A 24404-nucleotide genomic window follows, 5' to 3' on the forward strand; every position below is an offset into this window, starting at 1 on the left:
AATCACATTTTGGCCACTCTTTTTGATTTACGCATGCGCTAGCCTCTCTTTAAAACAGGATAGCCTGTATTTGAAATTTAGCATTATTTTTGAAAATCTGGCATAGTTTGATGACACTTTAGCATAATTTCGAAATTGCGATCTGGTCACACACTGACACTTTGGGACGTTCGATCCAGTTTCATTCAAACGGATACTGCGTTTTGATTTGAAATTCCACGTAAAATCAACCCAAAACAACTTCCAATGAATGTTTCCAAGATTTCTCCTCGTGATAAAAAAGCTAACCTTAATCTGGTTTACATTATCGTAAACAACCATAAGAAAGATAATTCAATGGAAGGGCAAGGAGTAGTTGAAGACATAGAAATGGCTGAAAAACCTCTTCAATTTCTTGAGATCTTTGAAAAGTTTTTTTTAATCGCTTAGGCAGATGATTGAAATTAATAACAAATTCCATTATCAGTACCTTACTATTGAATTGAAATCGCTTTGTTAATTACCATACAATCAGAATCGGAAGAAAACAAGAGTTGACCTGCAGTTTTAAACATTTTTCAGGTCACCTAGTCAGTTGAGCCCTATTTAAACAATTGCAAAACATCTGCTCTTCATAAAAAAATATTTAAATTTAGTTATGAAATAGTTGCTTGGCTTGCCATATCTGCAAAAGGCAAAGAAGTTCATTGCGAATACTATGAATGTCACGACCCTCAACCATCAAATGAAACGACAGAGCCCACGTAACAGTAGGGTGTAACACGTAACAGGAAGAGCCATGCTCAAGGGCAATGCCCCATCCCTAAATGTTTTGGTAGGCAGAACATTACTAGGTGACAACCAAAAATTGATAGTCAAATAAGGTTAAAAGACATTGGATGACTTAGCAAACTTACGAATAAAAGAAATTCTTTTCTTTGTTAATGTAGACCCCAAAATATTGTAAAAATATTGAGCCAATGAACAGTGAAATTGAAATAAAAAGTGAAATTCGTAAAACTGGATGTTGTTTGAGCTTGAAGAAACTCAACCTTGCGTGCAACTAAACCTGTCTAAAACAACACTCTAAAACAAACGGTTTACATCCATTCGTCTTTCAACCTAAAATGTTTAACCAGGCTCTCTATTGATTATTTTGGTTTCAGACATGCAGCTCTATTAATGATTACAGTATCGTGGATGGATGTTAGATTTTTGTATTGTTCGTTTCAGACCAGTAGGTCTTTCTTGATAATCGGCAAAATTGTTTACGTAGAGTATGAGTAGCAGTGGCTCGAGGCACGATCCCTGTGGTATACCACACTGAATAATGCGGCGCGATTTTTGACCATCATTTTTTATTTTGCAGTATTGTTCTGTCTGCTTTAGGCAGGAAAAAACTACCGATGAGAACCTCGGATTAGTTTTGACTTAAGTATGTCATGGTCCATCACATTTAAGGTCTTTTTTAGATCCAGAACTACAGCCATATTTTTATCTTTCTTTTATCAATATTAACGAACCAAGTATGAGTATTGCTTTAAGTTGTGCTAGTAGTTTGAAACAGACGACGTTATTTCATGAATCATTAAAAAAATTTTCAATCATTCTTAATTGCACAGACAGTATTGAAATTGATTCAGAATATCATAACAGTGAATTCCAGTCAGAAATCGAATAAAAAAATATCACATTGATTCTAATCATCATTTCCTAGAAAGCACAAGAAGCAAATACAACGACAGATTTCTTTTAAGAAATCAAAGTCTTTTAAATTACAGTTTGAAAAACGAGTATTATCTCTATTTTTCACTACATATCTTACTATTTTCAGCATTTGAGTTCAAGAAATGACACATCTTTCTTGCTTATTTCTCGTTTTTCGCCCTTTACGCGAATCTTTACTCGTGCTTGAGCCTCCTATAGCCATATCGTCTCTCGTTACGTATGTAATTCGCTTTGGTTTAACATCCGAGCCAAACATTCCACGAACACGAGGTTGTCTGAAATATTCATCCTCATCTTGGTTAAGTCTTGATTTTCCGCGTCCAATATCAATCTTTTTGAATGAAGATTTTAATGGCGAGGTTGGATTTATAGAAAAGTTTGTGACATCATTTTTAACACGCAGAGATTTTTCACACGACGATAAGTTAGTTTCCGATTTTGTTTTTGTCTGTTTTAAGCGCTGTTCTCTGCGTCCTTTTACGCGCATTTTAGAGTCTAAACATTCCATTGATTTTGAGTGCGTGTTTTGCTTGAGAGGCACATGTGATAAAATACTTTCTGGAGGGGGTATTTCGGGGATGTACCGTGATCGATTTTGCGATCGCTTCTGCTTTTCAACTTCGTAGTCAGAATAATACGAATCTTCTCCTCTACGACGCCCTTTTTTCTTAGATCTTTGTTGTCCTTGACAATAGTTACTGGACTTAGAAAAACTAAGCGATTTTTCTAATATAATTGACTTTTCCGCATCTGAATATTCGCTAAGCATAGTTGAGTCGGCGGACAAATTTCCGTCATTTTTTTCAGTTCGAGTTGTAATCTTCTTTGGAGGTACCATATCAATCCAAACCTCTTCTGTGATTTTATTCTGACTCGGCCGATGACATGGTTTCACACGCAACACAGGCTTCGAGCCCTGGCGACTAACTCCAAAATTTGGCAGTTCCTTCTCCTTCCTAGAACCATTCGAGCTCACGTCGTCACGATCACTATCTTGCGCTGCATTCGTTCCTGCTTGTCGATTCATTGCTTCCGACATCTTCTCCACAGCAGCTAGTCCGTATTTGTCTAGCGAGCTTCGATTGCTTGATTTCGCACGTAACTCTGGTTGCTTTCGCATTACGATAGGGCTGACTACTGGAGTGACAGACGCAGATCCCTCGGTACCCGATGATTTATCTTCATAACGTGGAACAGGCTTCCCTCTGCAAAGCGACCTTGGCGGGTACTTGGCTACCACATTACTTTTCGGGGGATTCCCGCGACTACAAGAGGAGGAGCAAAATATCTCACCATTTTTTGGTAAGAAAGGCTTCCCCAACAAACAAACACCACATGTGTAACAACTGAAGCATTTGTCGGTGGCGTGCCAGTGTTGACTGCCGTGAGCCATTTGCCCAGTATCTATTCCTGTTGAAAAAAATTATTTACTTTCAAGGAAGGTCTAAACTTTTGAGACAAACTTTTATGAATCGAGACTTTTGAGACAAAATTATCTAAGCTTGGAACAGTAAAATTCTAGAGACGCTATTTCCTTTTCCTTCACAGCATATGCATCTGTAAAGCTAACAAAATAGCAGAGCACAAGAATACAAACAGATTAGTTGATTAAAAGAATTGACTGGGTCGTTTGACAAATAAGTACAGAATCGTTTAAAAAGCTAAAAAGCTTTAAATTTCAGAGACAGGTTTTGTAATTTTGCTTTAAATGTACGTCAGAGGTTGTAAACTTATTGAAGTAGATGCAAAACACCTACACAGCACAACTAATCCACTCATCTAACCAAGATTATTTAAGGTATCAAACAAGAAGGTCAAACAAAGCTAAAATGAGGCCATTTTTAAGGTTGTTTGTTCTCACTTCATATAGACTGGTTACTTGATAAAACCCAGCAAAACGATCTCATTCCAACATACAAATGGTAGATATCTCACTCATATAAATGGTAGAAGACTTTTCATCCAAATTGTGTGGACTAAACTCACATAAAACATGAGCCAACCAATTTTTATAGCTTTTTTACTATCTTTTCATCCAAAATTGCCACAATAGGTACCTGAAACATTCTAAATTATGTTTATAGGAGACACTTCAATCCCACCCGAGTGAGATGCCACCGGCTCAGAAGTGGGTTGTCACCTAGGTGGGCAGGCCCTTTGCCCACGAAAACAATATTTCAGTTTTACAAACAAATCTCAGTTTTTCCCATGTGAATGTGGTATCTCATCTCATATGAACGGGCCTGGAAACGTTATTGCATTTTGCAACAGGTAAGGATACAGTCATCAAAAGATACTTACCTATTGGGTCCCCACATGCATCGCAAAATTCAGCAAACATTTTTTCAAAGCATTGGCAGCATACTGGCTTGTCATCACGCATGACATAACGTTGACCCCCGAGTGGTGCATTGCATTCGTAACAACAAAAATGCTTCATGTGCCAAAAGCGCCCTTCAGCTTCAGTACACTCGTCTGAGAATATTATCTAAACAAAGAAATAAAAAAGGACAGGTGAAAATAAGAAAAGAGGCAAATCGATAGTTGATTTCGGTATAAAATATAACTACAGTAAATTATTTTTCATAAATAAAAATTTCAAGAAAATTCACAATGAAACCTGTACATTCATAAAAAGGTATAAGAGAGGGTGCACTTGAAAGAATGTGTGATTAGAGCAAGAATATTAGCCATTTTCATGATCTATTTTGTAGCAGGATTTCATAAGTTCGGATGCAACTATGGTAGCAAAGTTTCTTTCTGGCTAAGCTAATTCTGCAGTCGTTCAGGTAGAATAAGTAAAGTATTTCTAAAACAGTGTTTCCAGCAGTGTGAAAACATGAATATTTTCAACTTGAGTAGAATAATAATGATTTTTGCTTTTTAGAAAATCAATTGAAACCCCCATCGAAAACTGGATGTTTAGAAAAAAAAGTACATAGATTCGTAAAATACAGTCGATCTCCTATTCCTCCTTGAAGGGTATTAAGAACAAGGCTAGTGGAATTTCTTCTTTTTTTCCAGAACTTTGCACAGTGTGTAGTATATACGTTATTAAAGCCTTATACTGTTATCGCTATCATAAAATAGCTTTAAAATATCGAAATAAGTATGTACCTCGTCGCAGGCTGAGCATCTAGGCTTCAAAAGCTCGGCATGATCTCTTCCACAATATATACGACGATCTTGATAAAAATACGTAAGGTCAACAAGAAGCTCATTACACACAGTGCAGCAAAAACATGCTGGGTGCCAACAGCAGTCATGGCCAGCTTTCCAAGCAAATACTGCAACATCGCCAGGCGGTATACTCTTACCACACTGCGTAAAAACGAGAAGCGAGAATGGTTAAAACTTCTAATAATAATAATAATAATAATAATCAATTTATTTAAAGTTGGCGCTACATAGCTATTTACAAAGAAATGAGCTAATCCAAGCCAACTGTTAAAACTACTACATCAACTAAATACATACGAGAATAAATACATAAAATTTTAAATACAAAATGATCCATTAAAAAACTATAAAAACCTGAGCTATTTAAAAGATAGATATATAAAAACTTTTGCGATACCTGCTGACAAAGGCCAGTTATTCCTTCGACTGTTTCTGGGATGACACGAACAGTGCCACGACCTAATGCATCGCGTATCCGCTGTGCTTGGAAAAGCTTCAGCTCATTCCGTTCCTCCTCTGACATATCATGGCAGTGTTTGAAATCTGAGTCTTGGGGCGGCAGCTGGCGTAACCGTTGCCTCGCGCGATATTTCTCCCCGACACTATTTACATATGGAACTTTTTCTTCCGGTAACCGAGACATGAATAGTCGCACCTAAAGAACAATTTCGCCAAGTTTGACTAATGAATATTTGTAGTTAAGACAACCAATTCAAGCTGGAAATACCCACTAAACTTTGGGTATTGGATACACTGTTCCTACAAAACAATTTCTATACACTGTATAGACAAATGGAACAGTAACTTTACTTGGTTTCCATAATTATAGTAAATTGCAAATGATATCAATGTGTAGGGAAGCAGAATAAGAACAAAAGCGGAAAAAAACTATTCGTATATATTGCATGTTTTAGTCGCAGCTCTCAAATTGTCTTTAAGGCTTAATAAATGCTTCAACATACCCTCATACTTTTGGAATCAAAAAAGTTATCTGCATATTTTCTGGAAAAATAGAACTTTCCTTTCAAGACCCAGATAATCTAGGATATTTGTTTGACATATCAGCAGGATCAGCGCACCAAAGTGAAAAGTATAAGTATATCTTAAGAAAATCAAGCACGTTTTTCTAAAAGCTTTCAGTAAAATCATTCACTTGTCGAATATTAACAAGTAGGTAGCGAAGAAGACATGCAAAATTAGCTTCACTTACAAGTTCGGGAGAAAGTCCAGGAGGTGTCCAAGCATACTCCTCGGTAGTACAGCCACTGTCGTCATCGTTTCCCTGGCTGTAATACGTTTGTGAGTCAACTGCCAGCCTCGTAGTAAACTGTGTTTTATCATTTACTGACGTCATAATACAGTGGTCTTCTCGTGGGCAAGAGCAGTAACGACAAATTTTGCTAAAAGAGGTGAAAATAATTTAAGACTCCAAGGAACGAAAAACTAGCAATAACCAAAAACAGAATGAAATCGAGACAGCTTCTTCGCTTTTCAATCCGAGGCGGAAGAACAGAAAATCACTTATAAAAGCATAACAGACGGACGCTTTAAATTACTGTAAATTCATTGAAAAACTACTAAACATTGGAATTCAATCAAGTGATTGTAAATCTGTAAACTAAATAGTCTATATTTTCTCTGAACTATAACCCAAAGTACAGAAACGGGCATCAATTCTAACGCCGAAGAAGTTGATGACAGAAAATCCCAATTAATATGTGGTACAGAAAAATCGCAAAGTCTGGAAGTAGACAACTTTGTAGGTTGTCTGTTGTTAAGTTCTGCAGTTTGGTGTCATCAAGAAGTAAAAGGAATAAAGAGAGTAAGCAATATAATGTAAAGAGAGTAAATTTCTTGTAAAAGTTCCATCGGTTTTTCATTATTATTGACTAACTGACTTAACAATGACAATCTGAGAAAATTTTCTAAAATCGTGGACATCCTTAGGAATCAACTAACATCAATTTAATGGATGAACAAGTTGCATCATATAAATATCTCAAGGGTTTTTACGAACAAATATTTCGACATAATTTCGCAATCAAATAATTCCCTGGTTATAATGGATACAAAAATTGCTTCAAAGCTGTTTAGTAATAATAATACATAGTTAAATAAATTTCCAAGCGAAACTTTTAGTATGACAGAAGAAGAAAATACATAGAACGCTTTGCAACTTACAAAGATCAGCAATTGGTAGCTTTTCAGCAAGTCTAAAAAATGCTATCCAGTAAATCGGTAGTATTGAACAGGCCCTTTCGATAGCCAATGCAAAACAGCATTGCTAGCTTTTATCCGAAATGGCATACAAAAAGCAGGGGAGCCTCGAAGTGATTTGACCAAGCCATCAACACGAGGAAACAAGTACTTTATCATGTGGTCAGGGATTCTATAAACTGGAACCATGGCAACCATTTTCTATTTATCAATTTCTTTGGGTTTTGTTGGTAGCCACAATGAATAACACAATTTAAAAGCACAACATGCCGTCAGTGATTGAGACGCAATTTTTTCTTTTTAATAGCACTTGCACAATTTTCCAAACTGTAAGCATGAAGCATGTTTTGAATTCGTTGAAATAAGTCAACCTTTCCCTAGATTGAATGCTCCTAATTATTGATTGCTCCTAATTATTTACGAAGTCAGATACAAATTGCAGACCGTACATTGACTAAGACTAAAAAACTTAATATTGCTAATGAAGCAAAAAATCATAAGGACGTATGTTCTATGTCTAACTTTAAGTTACTTGCAATACCAGGGGAAGGGGAATTACACTAGCCATTTGACATCATACCAGGTTTTGAGGAATTATTGATATTCACAAATCAAGAGGGACCAGAAATGAAGAGCAACGGCTAGAATCACTGCTGACTTTAACGAGGAAATTTCCCTTGTTGGCCTTCATAACACCAATAAAATGAAAACATTTGAAAGATGTGTAGTTTGCGTCACAGCAAAACTTTCCCACTTATTTGGCCTTACCGGATCGTTGATTTTTTCATTACATCAATGGTTCTTGTACTAAAGTGCAAAAATATATGAAAATATAGAATATTTCATTTGACGCTGTGTCAGGCCCACCCAATATGACTTTACGTATGGGCAGTCAAGCCTTGATAAAACTTCTTTATTGATTTCTTTCGGCTTGGTTGATTACATTTTCGTACAACAACGCAAATAAAAATAAATCACAAGGTAATTCGCTGCATGATCAAAACAAAATATCAGATGAAAACGATTGTCAGGGCATGGACTTAATGGGAGGTTTGAAGAATGTTATGGTGTAAAAATTGTTATTATGGTGGTATTCTTGTGGAAGAGAACCGTTGTGTACTGCCAAACGTTCGGTATAAGCCCTAGATTACTTGAACCTCCGAAATTCGCGTATGGCATATCAGGCGAAGGTTGGATGGCTGAACTGCCGCCAGGAAAACGTTTGTTCAAATTAGGAACAAATCAATAATTAAGCAGTTGGGTCGTTGGGCTTCGACTGCTCGGTAGGCAATCTTAGATATGGTCTGCTAAGTTTGTTTTTCGAGACCAAATATTGCAATAAATCAAGGCAATCACTTGAAAATCAATACGCAGCCAGTCCTCATTTGTCATGCACTGCCGCCAAAGACTATCGAATATTGGATATAAGAGCCTATTGAAAGAAAGGAATTGGGTGGAACGCATTGAGCGAATTAAACTTCTTATAAAGGATTGTCTTTAAGCGGAATAATTCCATTTCCCAAAGATTCATATTTGTTTAAAAATTCATGTATTTTTGTGCTCTAATTTGTCGATGTTCCTATGTAGAATGCTTGTCATCGATAAAAAGCCATAGTTTACAGCTACCCCTTACTAAGAAGCCTTTCAGGTCCGAGATAAACAGAATGGAAATCGATTATATAAAGTCTTCAATATGGAATGGGTGGAAAACCCAGACACAACTTGCGCTGATGAGGTTGTTTTAATGAGGTCATATTGTGCCTTACATGGATTTGTGATCTGTTTTTTTAAAGTTTCAATACGTAAATAAGAACATATTTATATAGAAAAAATCGCGCTTTGTTTTATCTACTTTGAAAGAAGCATAACCTAAGTAGCAAGTTCAAGAAATATTAGCTTTGTTAAAAAATATATAACGAAACATTTAATTTGCTCAGGCTCACCCGACCAGACAGTGAAGGTTTTAGAAATAGCTTTGTCCAGCAGCTTATAATCCTAGCTAAAGGTGGTAGCAAATATGGTCGTCTTGAGGGCGCAAATCGCCTTCTAAATGCTTCTATATACAATAGCATGGGAAACAGCCGCAGTGGCTACTCTCCCTTCATCGGGAAAGTTCGTATGACCAAAAGCTCACAAAACAAAACGGCGACAAATGTTGAAAAATTCTGATATTTTTTGTCATGGTCTTGCCCTTAAAGTATCAGCGTTAACTCAAAGTAGCACTTAATGAAATTACAGAAAGCAGTCCAGTCACTTTAGAGAAACTGTTATTTCTCTCGCAAGGGCACAACTGACATTGTTTACTCAAGGATAGAGCATGCGCAGGGACTGGGATCGAAACTAACGTGACTTCATACAAACAATTCTCTAGCCGTTTACAAAATGGAATGCAGTTTGAGATAACGCTTTATTGCATTCACAAGTGACTTTTTAAAAAAAAACAAAATGCAGCGAAATTAAATCCATCTCAGTACTTGGGAAAACATGTCCGAAAATTATGCAGTAGAGTGGTTTTGAAGCTTCTCTATAAGAATTGAAACAAAAGAAGCAAAATTGAAAGGGTCTTAATTCTAAAAGACAGCGGATGTGTATGCATTGAGCAAATTTATACAAGGATTTCCACTGAACTATTTATGAATTGAAAAAATGAAAAAGTACCTGAGATAAAAAGACCTCTAGTATCTCTGAGTATATGAAAACAGTAGATTTCAATGCGGTTAAGTGAGGACTAAGGTTTCCTAATCTAATTAATCCAGAAGTTCTTTTGCAAATGAAATGCCCTTTTGCAAGTGTCCCTTTTTATTAAACATTTCCGATCTATGTTTATAGACAGAATCCCCAAAACATGTCCGCAGTTAGACCTAACAACAGTGTATATATTCTTAGCAATTCTTAGCAAATATTCTCAAAAGACTATGCAGTTATACCTCGCAAATTTTACGTCCAAGCTATATTTTACAAGCTTTCGCTCAATAAAAACATAAAATGATATTGAGACAATAGCAAACAGTACTTGCTATCGCACAGAATTGATATACTCTTGAATGTTTGACGTGCAGATCGCGTTTAAAGTGAAATGGTATTGCAAATAACTAGGAAACAATACTTGTCATGTTACACCACTTACACCGAGGCAATAAAAAAACACAACCTTTAATGTAAAAGAAAGTTCAAATCATTTTCATTTTGAATACTTTCATTGACTTCAAAATTCTGACCAGAAGAAAAGCTTGCAAAATCTTTCATCGTAACCTAGAGTTTCTCACACTTGGAAAAAAATCTAAGATTATTTGTCCACCATAATAGTTGTTGTCACCGTCCACAGCAACGTTGCGTGATGGTATCGGCACATAATACATACTTTCTAGCAATTTTTGAAACAAAGCTTTTTCTTAATAAGATCTTGGGTAGTGGAAAAGAGGATCAAAATATGCGTTCAAAGCCTCCACGAAAAACAACTTTGTTTGTTTTCAATGTAAACTAGGCCGAAGTCCTTGTTTGAGACTATCAAACATTTTGGTTTACCTAGCTTATGCTAAGGCTCTAGCCAAATCCTGCAGGAGCAGGTGCTCGATTTTTCGCCTTGATAATTCGAGCAAGCCTAAAGTACTTGCTGCATTCTACTGATATCCAAGAAATTCAACTATAAACAACGTCCCTAATCATTAAACACGATACATAAAATGTCGCAATACAAAGGAATAAGCAAAAAATGAATTATCGCTAACTTTGGCTATTTCTGGCGCTCCCAGAAGGGTTGAATCAGGTCAGAACAAGTCTAAAATTACCTCAGTACTCTCGACGTGACAAAAACAAGATTGTATACTCGATCAGCTTGGCAAAATTTCCAAATTTCACTCTGTTATCAAGGATTTGTTATAACAACACTTGAACTGCGAACATTTGAGAAAATATTTGTCCGTCTTCATCAGAAATTGTTCGTCGATAAATTCTTGAAGCTGATTTCATCCATAATACTGGGCAGTATTACGAGAGCTAATATGGTTGCTGATTTATACTCGCTTTGTGGTCACTACCGCTTTTCTTCAAAAGGCTTCTTTTGTAGATTACTGCGCAAACGTCAAGGGATGAGGAATAATAGATGAAACGAAAATATTCGAAGAACTATAAGGGCGATTAGTAAGACAAAGGGCCCATAGAGTTGGCATTTCAGGTTGTTGTTCGAACATTCATAGGAACAGTGAGCATTATCAAACATTCTTAACAAGCTTGCCACTTTAATCAACTTAGTTGAAGGATTTAATCCTCGTTCTGAAACTAAAATATTCCCTAAACTCACAAAAAGAGAGTTGATTGATTCATATTTTGATCTTGCAAAATCAACAACCTGTTCTACAATCCCAAACACCGGACAGAGAAGACTTCGGTTAAAACATACATAAAGATCGTGGAGAGAGATATAACGACTCACAGCTAAAATCATCATTTTTCAAGGCATAAAGAAATTTAAGAGGGAAGGGGCACTTGTTATCAGAATATCAGAATTATAATTGTCTATTTTTTAGGATCCAGAAATATGCTATTGTACAAGTGTTTCGACTAAAAATATCAACTTGCGCGAAATTTCAATCCAAAATTATCGAACTGGCCCCGTGCCCGTATGTCTTGAACCGGGTGCCCGTATGTCTAAGATCCATAAAAGTTGTATATATAAACGTTCTTAGACCATCCCTAAAAACAATAACAGTGAGCCAACTCGATTACGTGAGATCGAATGGGTTTGCAATGGCCAATTGATTATCATATCAGTATAGAACTCTGATTGAAAATTCCATACGGGTATTTTCGAAGGAAATATCACTCCGCGAAAACCTTCTACACCCTCTCTCCGAACGTTAACATCCGTAGCGGTTTCTTTGTTCATATTTCGTAAAAATAAAGCCTCGTTTTCATGATAGCGTTTCCCATATCAGATTTGCAGCAAACTGGATCGGCCTTCAGTTTACAAGTGTCCTATTAATATAGAATAACACCCTTGAAATAGGATGATATCAATCCTATATTGCCATTTCTCGTGTAAATTATCGAATCCGGCATCAGAATAAAACGGAGCCTCATAAGAACAGATTAAAGCGTTTGGCGCAATTTTCCAGCTATAAAACTGTATGCGGGTACGATCTCTTTTGAAAGTCTTTTGATAAAGATTTTCCCCGTCTTGTCGTAAAGCCTTATTATCTGGACGAAAACACCTTAATTGGCTGACGGAGTATTAATATTAGACGCGCAGCAACTCAAAACTGCACCTAATATCAATATCACCGGCATTTCAATTCTGCGTCTAATATTAATTTCAATATTTACAGGACAAGATAGTGTGTGGTTTGGAGATTCTAGACTACTGCACTAGCGTAAAGACCTAGAAAACCCATGAAGAGATCTAGGAAGACCAAAAAAATTAATGTTTTTTGCAAAAGTATGCCAATTATGAAAAACAGAAAGGTACCAAAACGAATGTCTATTCGCAAAGCCTACATTCACTTTTATCAAGCAAGGGCTACATAAAATGCTTTCGAAGTTGCTTAATGTGAAATGAATACCAAAAATGGGTTGGAAAAGTAGGTTTGCAAACGTACTGCCAAAAACGACGGGCAACAGCAAGAGCACAACAATACAAATGTGCATGATGACGTCATTTTGACGGACATCGAGCAACAAATAACCAAAAGAATCAGTATCGTCATGTTAATTTCCCAAAAAATATGACCTGAGACATAACCTGAGACACAAGCACCATCTACGCTGCCCATTTTAAGGTTGCATATAGGTACAACTTGGTACTGTTTCTTCTATCTCAGTAACATCGGAAGGATATTCCAAATTTGTCAATCTTATTTTATCAATTCGTGGAGACAAAGAGGCGATTTTTCTCTGCATAGACAAGATGCGTTTCACTATAACATTTAAACAAAATTAACCTATTTTAATTTCTAATCAGCTGCAACACAGACTCATCGTTATCAAAGAACAGGTCGGAAGTTCCGAACAACAGAATGGTTTCCTGCAAAACACGCCCAACTACAGGTTGCGTTTGCTATAAAGAGGCTTGCTGCGACAACGTTTGTTCTTCTTTAAGAAAAACAAATCACCATTGGAAGTAATAGCTCCTTGCTGTGGCTTCTTCCAGCTAAAAGCGACTTGCATCTTACACATCACAGCACCAATCAAAGAAACCAAAATTACCTTAACTTGTTTTTCGTAGTTGCGAGGGTATAGGTGACAGGTGTTTTTAAGTGGCTCCCAAGACTTTGAAGAAAACACCTTACTTGATAAAAACTATTAGCCAGAAATCTGCCAATTATAAGTAAACAGCTTACAAATATGGCATCTACAACTGTTTATGAGAAACTTGTAAATTCCGTAAGTGAGTTTTTGCGAGGACTTTATCTGATCGGATAAGACGAATTATGACTAAGGCAGAACAAATGATCTCTGTATCTTTGAACGCCAAAGCATTTTCGTGTTTTCAACGATAACAACATGCAAAGAAGGATGAATCATATTCAAAGCAAGAACTGCAATCTTTGTTTCTAACAGCATGACCGATCCATCCCTGCCTCAATGATTATCAATTAACACACGCGCATTAAGTAAGCTCCTTCGAAAGAAACAAAACCTAACATTTTACAACAGGTTTTATGGAACACAACAGGAGGGAGTGGTATTTATAAAGTTGGGGGATTTATTATCTACTGAGAGAAGATTGAATAAACAGCACCTGACAAAAGGCAGATTCAAGTTAACACCAATTTCTGTAAACAAAGTAGCATACGTCTGGTTTTCAATGTGTGCTGCATGCATATGACCGAAGTTTACCTGACACCTTTTTGCTAACATTTCAACCTTAGTTGACATAAAAATGAGTAGCCACCAAGATATAGCTTGGACAATTACATCATTGAAATATAAAAAAACCGAGAAATACATTTCTTGTAATTCGCATATACTGGAACATCTTGCCTTATCAATATCAAGAAACTTGGCCAATATATACATTTGAAGCTTGTCAAAATATTGAAGATAGACGCAGCATTTAAATAAGAAAAAAAGGAAACCTGGCTTTTGTGAAGCTAAATGCAGCAGAAAAGCTAAAAAAGGTTAGGAAAAAGGCAAATGACTTGTAGGATTCTTTCGCAGTCATCCGAGGTTTCGTATAGACATAGTTAACTAAGGTATAGATAAGGTTGACATTCAAAAGACTTTGAATGAGATATCTAGCTAGAGAAAATGCTGCCAATAGCCATAAAGCCTCATATCATTTAAAAAATGCCATCGTGTAATGCAAAGCACGAGCTGTTGAATCCTTCTGGGTGAATGTCGGGTTTAATCAAACCATACTCATTGTGCCAGAGTATCCCCAGAAAATAAACAATTAAAAATTTCCAAATAAACACACACTAAACAAAGCTGGCATGAAGAGAACCGAAAAAATCCCTGGGAATTATAACTGACGACGATTTATAGTGGGATGCACAGTTTAAGCGGATAAAGAGAAAACTTAATGGTGGTCTCGCGAATGAACAAAAGAAATAAGTTCATTAGACAGTCATTGCGTAAGTTTATTATACCTAAAGCTAGAACTCAAAGCATAGATGTGGAGCCAAAGTCTACCAGGTCGAATAAAACATTTAGAGATTGGTTACGTCCTTAGCTCCAACAATGAAACCCTTGTCAACTTCGACTAAAGTAAAATGAACAAGAAGCAAATTAAATAGGCCCCTCGAAAACCAAGAACAAAAATGCAAACGACGGTCCCTTTATGAAGCCTGCAAAACGAGGATCAGTTAGCATTGGATCAGTTAGCATTCACTAGCCGTCCTCAACGATTTGAAATGCAGAAAAAAACACTTGTGACCTCACAATTTGCTAAGTTGAGTAAATGGTGGAGAAAAAAGAGAAGAATGGCATGATAAATACGTAGCACTTAGGTAGGCAAAGAACGGAGAGTTTGCATCTCCCGAGATAATATCCAAACATGGTTTGTACCCTACAGATGACTGACTGCGTGACTTAAGGACTGATAGGTTGTTTTGGAACACGTGATGCACTACAGAACATACAGAGACTGCAAAAACTGTAAAAGGTTATGATAAATTCCCTGATACAGCACAAGAACGCTTTTTAGTAGCAAAAACCTTTCAAGGTACCAAAAAAATGATACAGTAAAGTATGTAGAAACAAATTTAATTCTACGATGAACTATTTACACACAAACAGACTTACCGCCAAGAAAACGGTGCGTAGCCTGGACAGTTATCCCTACATAAGGAGCAGTGCTTCATATCATCGACCGTCCAATTAACGCTTGGCCTTGCACACTAAAACAAAAATCATACATTCTTTAGCAAGCAATCTCAGTGTGATATAGCAGGCTATGATATCGTTCACTAATATGCATTATCTAATAATTGTACTTATTAGTACTACATTAGTATAATTTGTACTTATTAGTACTTATTAGTATAATTGTACTACAATTAATTGTACTAATAATTGTATGTCGTGAGCTCGCTCAACGTTTATAATTTCTATAGCGAGGATTCTTATCATGAGGACGACAAACACAAAATAACTGTTAATCGTTTACTCCCAAACAGCATGAGATATTTATCAAATGAAAGGTTTTACCACATTTTTAGACATAGCAATTCTTTCAGGTATTTACGAATGTTTTTTTTCATTTTTCAACAGATATGATCGTAAAATTTTTAATTTGGAACAAATCCTGAATTCACAGCTACCCCTACAAGTTTTAGCTCAGTTTCCGAACAGGTGGTATAGGAAATTTTGTAGTTGCATTTGTATTTATCTTCTTTCTGTAGGTAAATTTTAAAACAGTGAGAATGCTAAGTAAACATGGTCCTGAATTTGGTCTTGCCTTGACAAACCCACGACGAAATGGCATAGCCAGAGACTCCCCTCAGATTTATTAATGTTTGGTCACGGCAAAGACTTGAACCCCAGACCCTTGGATTTGTAGCCTGCGATTCTAACCACAGAGCCACCTTTATAACAATCTAAACTCTTAAATTGTTTTGGAGACGCACCAGCATTTGTCTGAAGTTCGGTTGGCTTTTCAAAATCTTGCATTATATGCACATGCGCAATTAAAGTCAAAGTTATTATTTTCACGTCGCATTATATACAATCCGGTAGAAACATTTGTAACACTTATGAGAATAAGCCAATCTCGAATAAAAAGGCGAATAAAATTTAGAGAAAAGAGAGTCAAGAGAAGATGGGGAAGAAAACACTGGTTTATATGATGCAACTATTATATTTAGTTTTGATGAAACGCTTCAAACGGCCACAAAATTTTGTCTTCACCCTAATGCGCATGCCCAAATGATGCACTTTCTCATTAGTTCAAACAAATGGATAGAATGATAGCCGTAAACAATAGAAATTTACACTCGTCTTCCCAAAAATAAATACTAATGACAATAACTATGTTTTAAAGCTAATATTGCTTATTCCATAAGTCTTAAAGTTTCAAAACAGTATCAAATTTAATTTTACACATTTTTTGTTATTTTGCAAGCCCTTCCCAACCTTTTTCAGTGAGATTTTGAGGTTCCGTGGCACACTTTTTCATAGAAAAAATCCTCTTTTGGAGGTCACCATTTTCTTATGGAGGCACCCCACCAAAAGAAAAAATGAAACTCTGTGCCCTTTATTCACAACATAAAGTCGTTTTCATCGAAGTGTCTTGAATAAGACTCAAATAAACACAGAGAAAATTACTAAATAATAAAAAAATCTTTATTTACTTAGTGTGAGACCTGGACTTGCTTTAACGTATACAAAGTTGATATCCTGACAGGACTGGAAGAAAGACGCGATTTTTTTCAATTGTTTAGACTATATAATTGAAATTGTGAGAATTTTTCACGGCAAAGTATATAGACACTGCCTTGCAGAATCTATATCCACCTCAGTCTTCACAGTCACTCTTTTAACATAAGAGCATGATTCACAAAGCGTGCCAGGTATAATAAAATTGTCAAGAAATGTATATTATCTGGGTTTGGACCTCCACAATACATTGAATTCTAGCATATTCAAAAATCAAATACTAACTAGCAAATGCAATAATTTTAAGGACTTGATGACATATTTATCCAACATTGTTTCATTGCTCTATTTTCTGTTGAGCTTCTCTTAATTTAGTGACTCCCAATTTGTTTTGGATGTTTCGGTTCTTTGTGCCCTCTGAATGTTGCTCTCATTATTGCCCCAACCTCATATTTGGGTTTTTTCTTTTTTCTTCCCATCTTTCCTTTTTTTGGCCAGGGTAGGCACATTGGTATTTTTACACCTAAGTTCTCCTTTTGGCACTTTCTGATAGCCTTTTGCATTAAAATTTTGGAACTTTTTAAATATTGTGAAAACTGTAGGACCCAACAGTCAAAAAAAGTTTTTTTGATGGTTTGGCTCACTGTTGACAAGGATTCAAATCATTTCATGGACTGGCTTAACAATGCATGTGTGATCTTTTCACAGAGACATCCAAGTTAAATTCTAGGAATCTTAGGAATACATCAACTGACCTAAGGCTACAAAAGAAAATCTCCAAAAATGGACAGAAATGCTTCTCATTTAGAGGTGCTAGGTCTTGGAATGGCCTTTCAGCTGAGTGTAAACAGGCATCTTCCTTGACCAACTTTTTGTGAAACTGTAAATAGGCGTAATTGTAAATTGTATATTGGAAATTACCATATCGCCTTTCGTTATAGATATTTGTAGTAAAATTAAACTCAAGTTAAAATAGGATTTTTTTTAATTGTAAATATTGAATTGTTATTAGCATAATTTGTTTTTTATAATAATTTAGTATTTTAAGTGGAGGGCCCCTTGAAGATCAGCATTGCTGAAAGGCTACCTAAACATTTGAAATGAAATGAAATGAAAATTAAGAGCACAAAGCATCTCCACTGGCCACTTCTATGATGATTGCTTCCCGGTTCAACATAAGGAATTCATAAAAGTGAACTTTATGCAAAAAAGGCAAAAAAACATGCATTTCTAAAATATAGAGCAATCAAATAATATTTCAGTAAATTTCAATAAAGTTAATGCATAGAATAGTGAACATTTTTGCACATTCTGAGAATATTTCCCAAATTTTCTTTCATCTAGCTTCTTTCTTCAAATTTTTGGTGGCATTTTTCCAAATAGCTCTAGTACTGTGCACGTGTAGTGACCTACCAACCTTGGTCATGGTTTAAGGCCCCAGATTAGTGTTTTGTACAAAGCATCCTAAAGGTTATATTACCAAAGAGGACATGACTTAGCATTTACATATATCCAGTCTGAATTTTTATCTTCAAAGGTGCTTAAATACAGAGTTTATTTTTGAGCATGGATTTTTGTGCAACAAAAGTAAAGAGACAGGAATATGTTAGTCAAAATGTTATCCCAAATTGAACCCCAAGTTTAGCGATTTTGAAAAAAACTGTTTCGTCTTTTTTGTGTATTATCTAGTTTTGAGACAGTGACAGAAATAATTGATTACTAGATTATATAATATTTGAAATGTGTCTTTACATATAGCAAATATTTACTAAATCGGGAAAATAAAATGAAAATGTTCTTCTTATGCTCCATCACTAAGGTTTTATATTAATTTATGCAAGTCATTAATTCATTTGTGGCAAGATTGTTTTGAATATGCATTTATCTTTTTATTTAAGAGCCTGAACTTAGTTATTGTTCTTAGATACTTACAGAAAATTTTCAAAGTATCAACCTTCCAATTGATCCATTGACCAAATAGTAAAAAATATTGATGAATTAAAGTCGTTTTAAGTTATAGTATCATCAACTCAAATTTACTGTTTGTTTATGTAAATTGTCTGGTACAATTTCTGACAAGACCACTTGTCTAATGCTGTTCTTGACCCTGATCAATTCTCATTGTGACAAAACTTTTTCCCCCCTCTTTTATTTCAATAAGCCTCTAAACTACCAGGAAAAAAGTATTGCAGCATCAAAATTAAAATGGCATCCAAAATAGTTTTGCAAATTTTATAACTTAAAACCATAACAATTATAAGAAATTGTATAGTTATAAGAATTTTATAACTTATAACATTAACAATTATAAAAAATTATACAGTTTAAAAGTTCAAGAGTCATTTCAAAAGATTTCAAAAATTTTTATTGAGGATAATAGCAAAACAGCGAGGTTTTAGTAAACAACAAGTGAAGTCATTAGTTCTGACATTTTTATCCCTTAAATTTTTCGACTCAACTTTTGTAATTATTGTAGGCACAGTTGGGCCTATATGAATTGGTGAATCTGCAGCTAGCAATGTGTGAGTTTATGTAGTGAAAACAGGGGTTTTGCCAGTCCTAAAATAGTGGTGTGGATGATGAAGGGGCAGAGATGGTAAAGGGGTCAGAGGTTACACCCTTGGAAACTTTGGAAAATGCCCTTTTGCAACAACAGGTGAGAAAATTGTGCTTGTCACTGATAAACAAGTTTGACTTATTTTGTAACCCGCAATATAACATACAAGAATTGACATCTTGGGGTTGCTGAGTGGTTTCTGAGGATCTGGAGCAACAACATAAAAGAGGTTCCCCCTGTGAGCAGCACAAGCAAAAATTTTCTGCAACCACACCCTTCAGATAAGCTTAAAATGCATTTCAGAAAATTTCTTGCAGTCATTTCTTGCAATCGTTTAGAGCGTTTCAGTATTTTTAGGCAACTTTTTGCTTCGTTTAATTAATTCTATTCTTAAAATGGAATTTATAGCTTTATGAGGCCCCCTAGACCTTGAGGTTCTGGAAATTTGCCACCTTTGCTTCCTTCCCTCTTGGTGATTTGCTTTAAACGAGGCAAGAGGAAAAACCCAATGGGTGGGACAAAACACATAAGTTGACATCCATTGTTGTTTTCTAGTTTTCTAGTTATCCATTGTTTTAAGTTATCTAATTAATAAGTATATGAAACATCAAGTCATTCTGTCAATTAAAGACCTTACTACCCAATTCAAACACAATACTGAAATCAACAGTAACATTTTTAAAGTGTTGCTCGGACCCTGGGTCCAGACCCAGTGAGTCCATGGGTTGGTGCATTGCTGATTAGATCATCTTCATTATAGTTCTCATTATTAATGGAACTGATAATCCAATACACCATACTCTGATGTCAGCTAAGTTTTGTAGAAGAACCATAACTTACCATCAAAAAGCAAAAAAAAAGAAAAAGCTCTGATCTCAGAGAAAAACTTACATCCCCCTCCCCTATGTTTTTAATCAAGCTAAATTAGAAAATTGCTCATGAAAAAAAGCTGGGTGTCCATTCGTGGAGCCCCAATCCCCCCTCCCCCCATCTTCTTCTCCTTTACAAGGCAACTTTTACTCAAATTTACCTGAAAGCTTTATGTCCTTCTTATTTTTTTGAAGAATAAAGTAGAATCCCAGCGCATTTCATCATAAAAAGTTGCACATCAGAGCCAGAAGCACCTGCACAAAATGTTTACAATTCAAAGCAACAATTCAAAGTTGCTTCAATTGTTGATTTAAAATTTTGAAAAATGAAAATGGAATATTTGAATTTATCCTTTATTGAATTTGCTGTCTCATTTGCACTCCATTGGCTGATTAAACAATAGCTCATTTAGCCTTTTCATAATTTTTTTACTTTTTTACTTATTTATTTTTGATGTTCTTTATCACTTTCTCTTTGGGGAAATCATTATTGTGATCGGCAAAACATCCTTTAAGACCTAGCTGATAGGCTCAGAGCATGGTTTGAAAGTTTTATTGAGTCAAAAATTAATGCTAATGAGTACATTGACACTACCGAATACCTTTTTACATATGAGACATTGGGAATGAGCGACGATAAAATTTTATTGAGAAGCCCAGATTGAGGAACAGAATAAAACAAATAGGAATGTAAAGTAATCAAAGACTTCATCAGCAACCAACTAGAAGTGGAGCAATACCAGCTTTGCCCTGGGTACCCCATTTTGAGAGGAGCATAAAGATTTCATTTTTGATGGCTAACCATTAGTAATATTTGAATTCAGCTTGGTTTTTTTGGAGTATATGTGCACAAAAGTTGTAGATAGCCTAAATAAACCCATAGCAGGTTTTCTAGGAGTAACTGCCAAAAGACCTAAAAAAATGTTTTCTCCCGGTTTAACAAACTTCCAATATAACAAACTATTTTCTGGTTCCTTTCAGAGATTGTTATATCAGGATTCCACTGCATTGCATGATCTGCCATTAATCACTATGGCAGGTGTTGCAAAACTTTTTTCCGGGTGGTTTACTTAAATTTTTGAAATATATGAATTTTCAAAATATGTCCTTCTTTATTTTCTATGACAGGTGGGTTGTGTAAAATTCTGTAACCTGCTTGCAAGGTATAATATTTTTGCTATACTTATATGTCACAAGGAAAGAGTTAAGCTTGAGTGTACCTTTGTAATATCTCCTGTTTTCATGAGTTGATCAGCAAAGTTGCTAGGTTGCTCTATAAAATTGCCTTATAGTAGATAAGTTAGGAAACAAATTTTATTAATAGTAAACTTTACATTTCTTGACTCTCCACCAGCCTAGTCTAGTAGGCCAAGCTGTACAACTGCTCTTATATTTTTTGCTACTAGATGTCAGTGATAATTTTTTTAAAAGCATTTGTAGTCTCGACTCTCTGCTGAGCAAATCAAGACAATAATCAGCTGTCAAACTTTTCGGACATATTTTATCTGTGATTCTCTCCCCATCATTATTAAATCTTCAATGAGGTTGTCCAATGACTAGTTTTTATGGCAATGTATAGAGGAGACTTCATCATAAGCTGGTGGTTTAAAAAAAGAAAATTGTATTCCAGTCTCAAAATACTGTGCAGCTTTCGTAATAAATTCTGCTAGATTTATTTTGTACACAAATGCAACTGACCCTAACAAAAAAACTGCAGATTCATTTACCTTTGTTTAAAAACTTGTTGTTGTTTGATTTATGTTTGTTTCAGTGTGTAACGGAATGTAAAAAGGAATTTAAAAAGACATTGGAATACATATTTTCGTATGATGAACGTACCCAGCATAATCTTCATGGCGAAACTAAAGAATCTGGACAAGGTTTTATTACAAACAATCCATGAGTTTTGTTGAATTTTACTCCATTTGGGAATAATAGGCTTTACCAAAAGTCTTTGTGCTCCATCTACAATCCGAAACAAGGTCTAGAAGCCATTTGTTTCAATTCAATACATCGTTTATTATCATACGGATCACCTGAAAAATCTTCTGACAAAATGTGAAGTTTTCCTGAAAACTCAAATTTAGGCCATGTCATACTGGGCTAAGTCCGAGTAGAAAACGTGTGTTTTGACTCGCTACTCGTATGCAACCCGAATCAATTTAATTATATAATGTTCAGCCCACGGACAACAGTTTTACACGATCATTATCACTACTCGAAAAAACCGAAGTAAATCTGACGTATGTTTATCGGTTGTAAACTTCGTTTTTGGCTATGAAAATGCTGATGTTCAGTTTCCCGAATAATGCAGAGACATCAAATACAATATATATTCTATGCTTTGCTGTCCTTCCTCAAGAAATATAAACAGCAAGTTTTACAATACCTTTTTCTGGTCTTTTCGCCGTAACATTGTGATTTGTTATCCAAGTCGCACAACTTTCAAACCTTGGCCTACCGCTCCAGCGTATTTGTGAAATACGAACACCCTTTGAGCACTCAAGATGCAGATGCTGTTTGTTGAATAAAAATGTCAACGCTGCAAGTTTGATTGTCTATCAAACAAAAGAGAACAATCACCTGCTGCTTGACTGTTTTGGCGAGGATCGCGGGTCACTTTTCGATTATAGAGGTGTTCAAGAAATTTCCCCCTTCGTTTTTATGTCAATATCCAGTCTCATGATTGATAAAATACGCCAGTGCTGAGGGAATAAGTGCCCTTTAAAGAGCGTAAAATGCGGGTTAGTTGAAACGTGTTCGCATAGGCGTACAAAGTGAGTTCGGGTAAGCGGGGCTGAAATTTTTTGCCCGAAAAATAATAACTCCTAAATTTTCACGGAATTAGCAGGGATGGCTTGGACGGGATTACAAACACTTTATTTTTTCATCTTAGAGGTTTTTAAACATGTTCAAAATGTAGTTTTTCTTAGACTTGGAGAAGCCTCCTACCAGAATTTTGGCCGAAAAATCAGCTGCCCGAATCTTAAGCCCTCCAGCACCTCCCCCCCCCCCCCCCGTCCAGTACGCCTATGGTGTGGTGTGGACTTTCGCTAAAGTGATTTTCTTGTAAAAGTCATATAAAAGCATTTCACCTACATTTAGAACGATACAATACCCGTTAGTTTTAAAAAACAAAAAGGACAGCTGGCTCGAAAGCTTTTTCAGAGCTACATCTTTAGCTTGATATTAGCAGTAAGAAACAGAACTTATTAGTTTATAGTATCATATACTTGTAGCAATATTCAGGGACTGCACACCAGTCTAGGAAGGGAGTGGCTGAAATGAGTGTGCCTGAAAATTTTTGAGGACACGTTCTCTAGAACGCCGGAAAACGCCCCTTTTAGAAAATACTTGCTTACTTCTACTGAATTTTTATAACAGTCTGGTTCAGAGAAGATATCAATAACTATAAAAAGGGTAAGAAAACATAAAGCTAACAAAGTTAGAAAATACAGTACATCATATGATCAAACAAGATAAAACACCTAGAAAATGAAAAAAAAGGTTCCCAGTCAAGAAGGACTGCTACTACATAGAAGTAAACTATCGAAAATTGCGTTAGTATGAACCTTGCAAAAAATTGTCTAGCCTATCATTGCAAAAAAGTGGGGGCCTATAGCCCCTGCTAGTTTGTTGATATTTTAGCCTATGGTTTGAATTATGATGAAGAAAGCAAAATGAGATATGTGCTACCGTTGGATTGACTTCCATTTCATACAAGAGGTGACAAAAGAAAGGAAACCATTTCGATTTTTTGATTTCTTGCAAGCAAGCTGCGTGTTGTGCAAATGCTTTTCCATGTAAATCCTTTTAAATAAACTTCCAATATTTTGAACCAAATTTCAAGCCCAGTCACTACAACCACTCTAGATTTGCTGTGAATTAATGATTTGACCTGTGTAAACTTATTTACCAGAAATGTTTTTGCTACAGGTTGATAGAGGAAACGTTTATCACCCATTTGTCTGAATTTCGAGTTGGCCAATTTTCATCAATTCCTGAGCTGCAACTCCAAAACTGTCCTGTCATAATTTCGATAATGTCTTTTGGAGGAAAGT

General features: G+C 35.7%; 1 protein-coding gene across 3 annotated transcripts; it reads right to left on the minus strand.

Moving 5' to 3' along the window:
* Window positions 1-1663: 1663 nt before the first annotated feature.
* Window positions 1664-22892, minus strand: LOC135686150 (protein prickle). Of its 3 annotated transcripts, none has more exons than XM_065202335.1 (7): window positions 22733-22892; window positions 15346-15440; window positions 6098-6287; window positions 5285-5542; window positions 4825-5028; window positions 4009-4195; window positions 1664-3117 (listed from the first exon to the last, which is right to left on the minus strand). In XM_065202335.1, exons 1-7 carry the CDS (start codon window positions 22757-22759, stop codon window positions 1823-1825), a joined length of 2256 nt encoding a protein of 751 aa, XP_065058407.1. In that variant the 5' UTR covers window positions 22760-22892; the 3' UTR covers window positions 1664-1822. The 3 variants fall into 3 exon arrangements, with proteins under 3 accessions (XP_065058407.1, XP_065058408.1, XP_065058409.1); XM_065202336.2 differs by lacking the exon at window positions 22733-22892 and adding an exon at window positions 22183-22714; XM_065202337.2 differs by lacking the exons at window positions 15346-15440; window positions 22733-22892 and adding an exon at window positions 10893-15334.
* Window positions 22893-24404: the final 1512 nt, after the last annotated feature.

The sequence above is a fragment of the Rhopilema esculentum genome, chromosome 6, assembly GCF_057945365.1.
Source record: "Rhopilema esculentum isolate cy_ngs chromosome 6, ASM5794536v1, whole genome shotgun sequence".
NCBI lineage: Eukaryota > Metazoa > Cnidaria > Scyphozoa > Rhizostomeae > Rhizostomatidae > Rhopilema > Rhopilema esculentum.

Excerpts from the sequence above, each read along its gene's own strand:
- LOC135686150 (XM_065202335.1), bottom strand. The coding sequence starts at position 22,759 with ATGTTACGGCGAAAAGACCAGAAAAAG. Across the intron at positions 5,029-5,284 it reads TAACTGGCCTTTGTCAGCAG|TGTGGTAAGAGTATACCGCC; the intron begins GTATCGCAAAAG and ends GTTTTTACGCAG. Across the intron at positions 3,118-4,008 it reads TGCATGTGGGGACCCAATAG|GAATAGATACTGGGCAAATG; the intron begins GTAAGTATCTTT and ends TTTTTTCAACAG.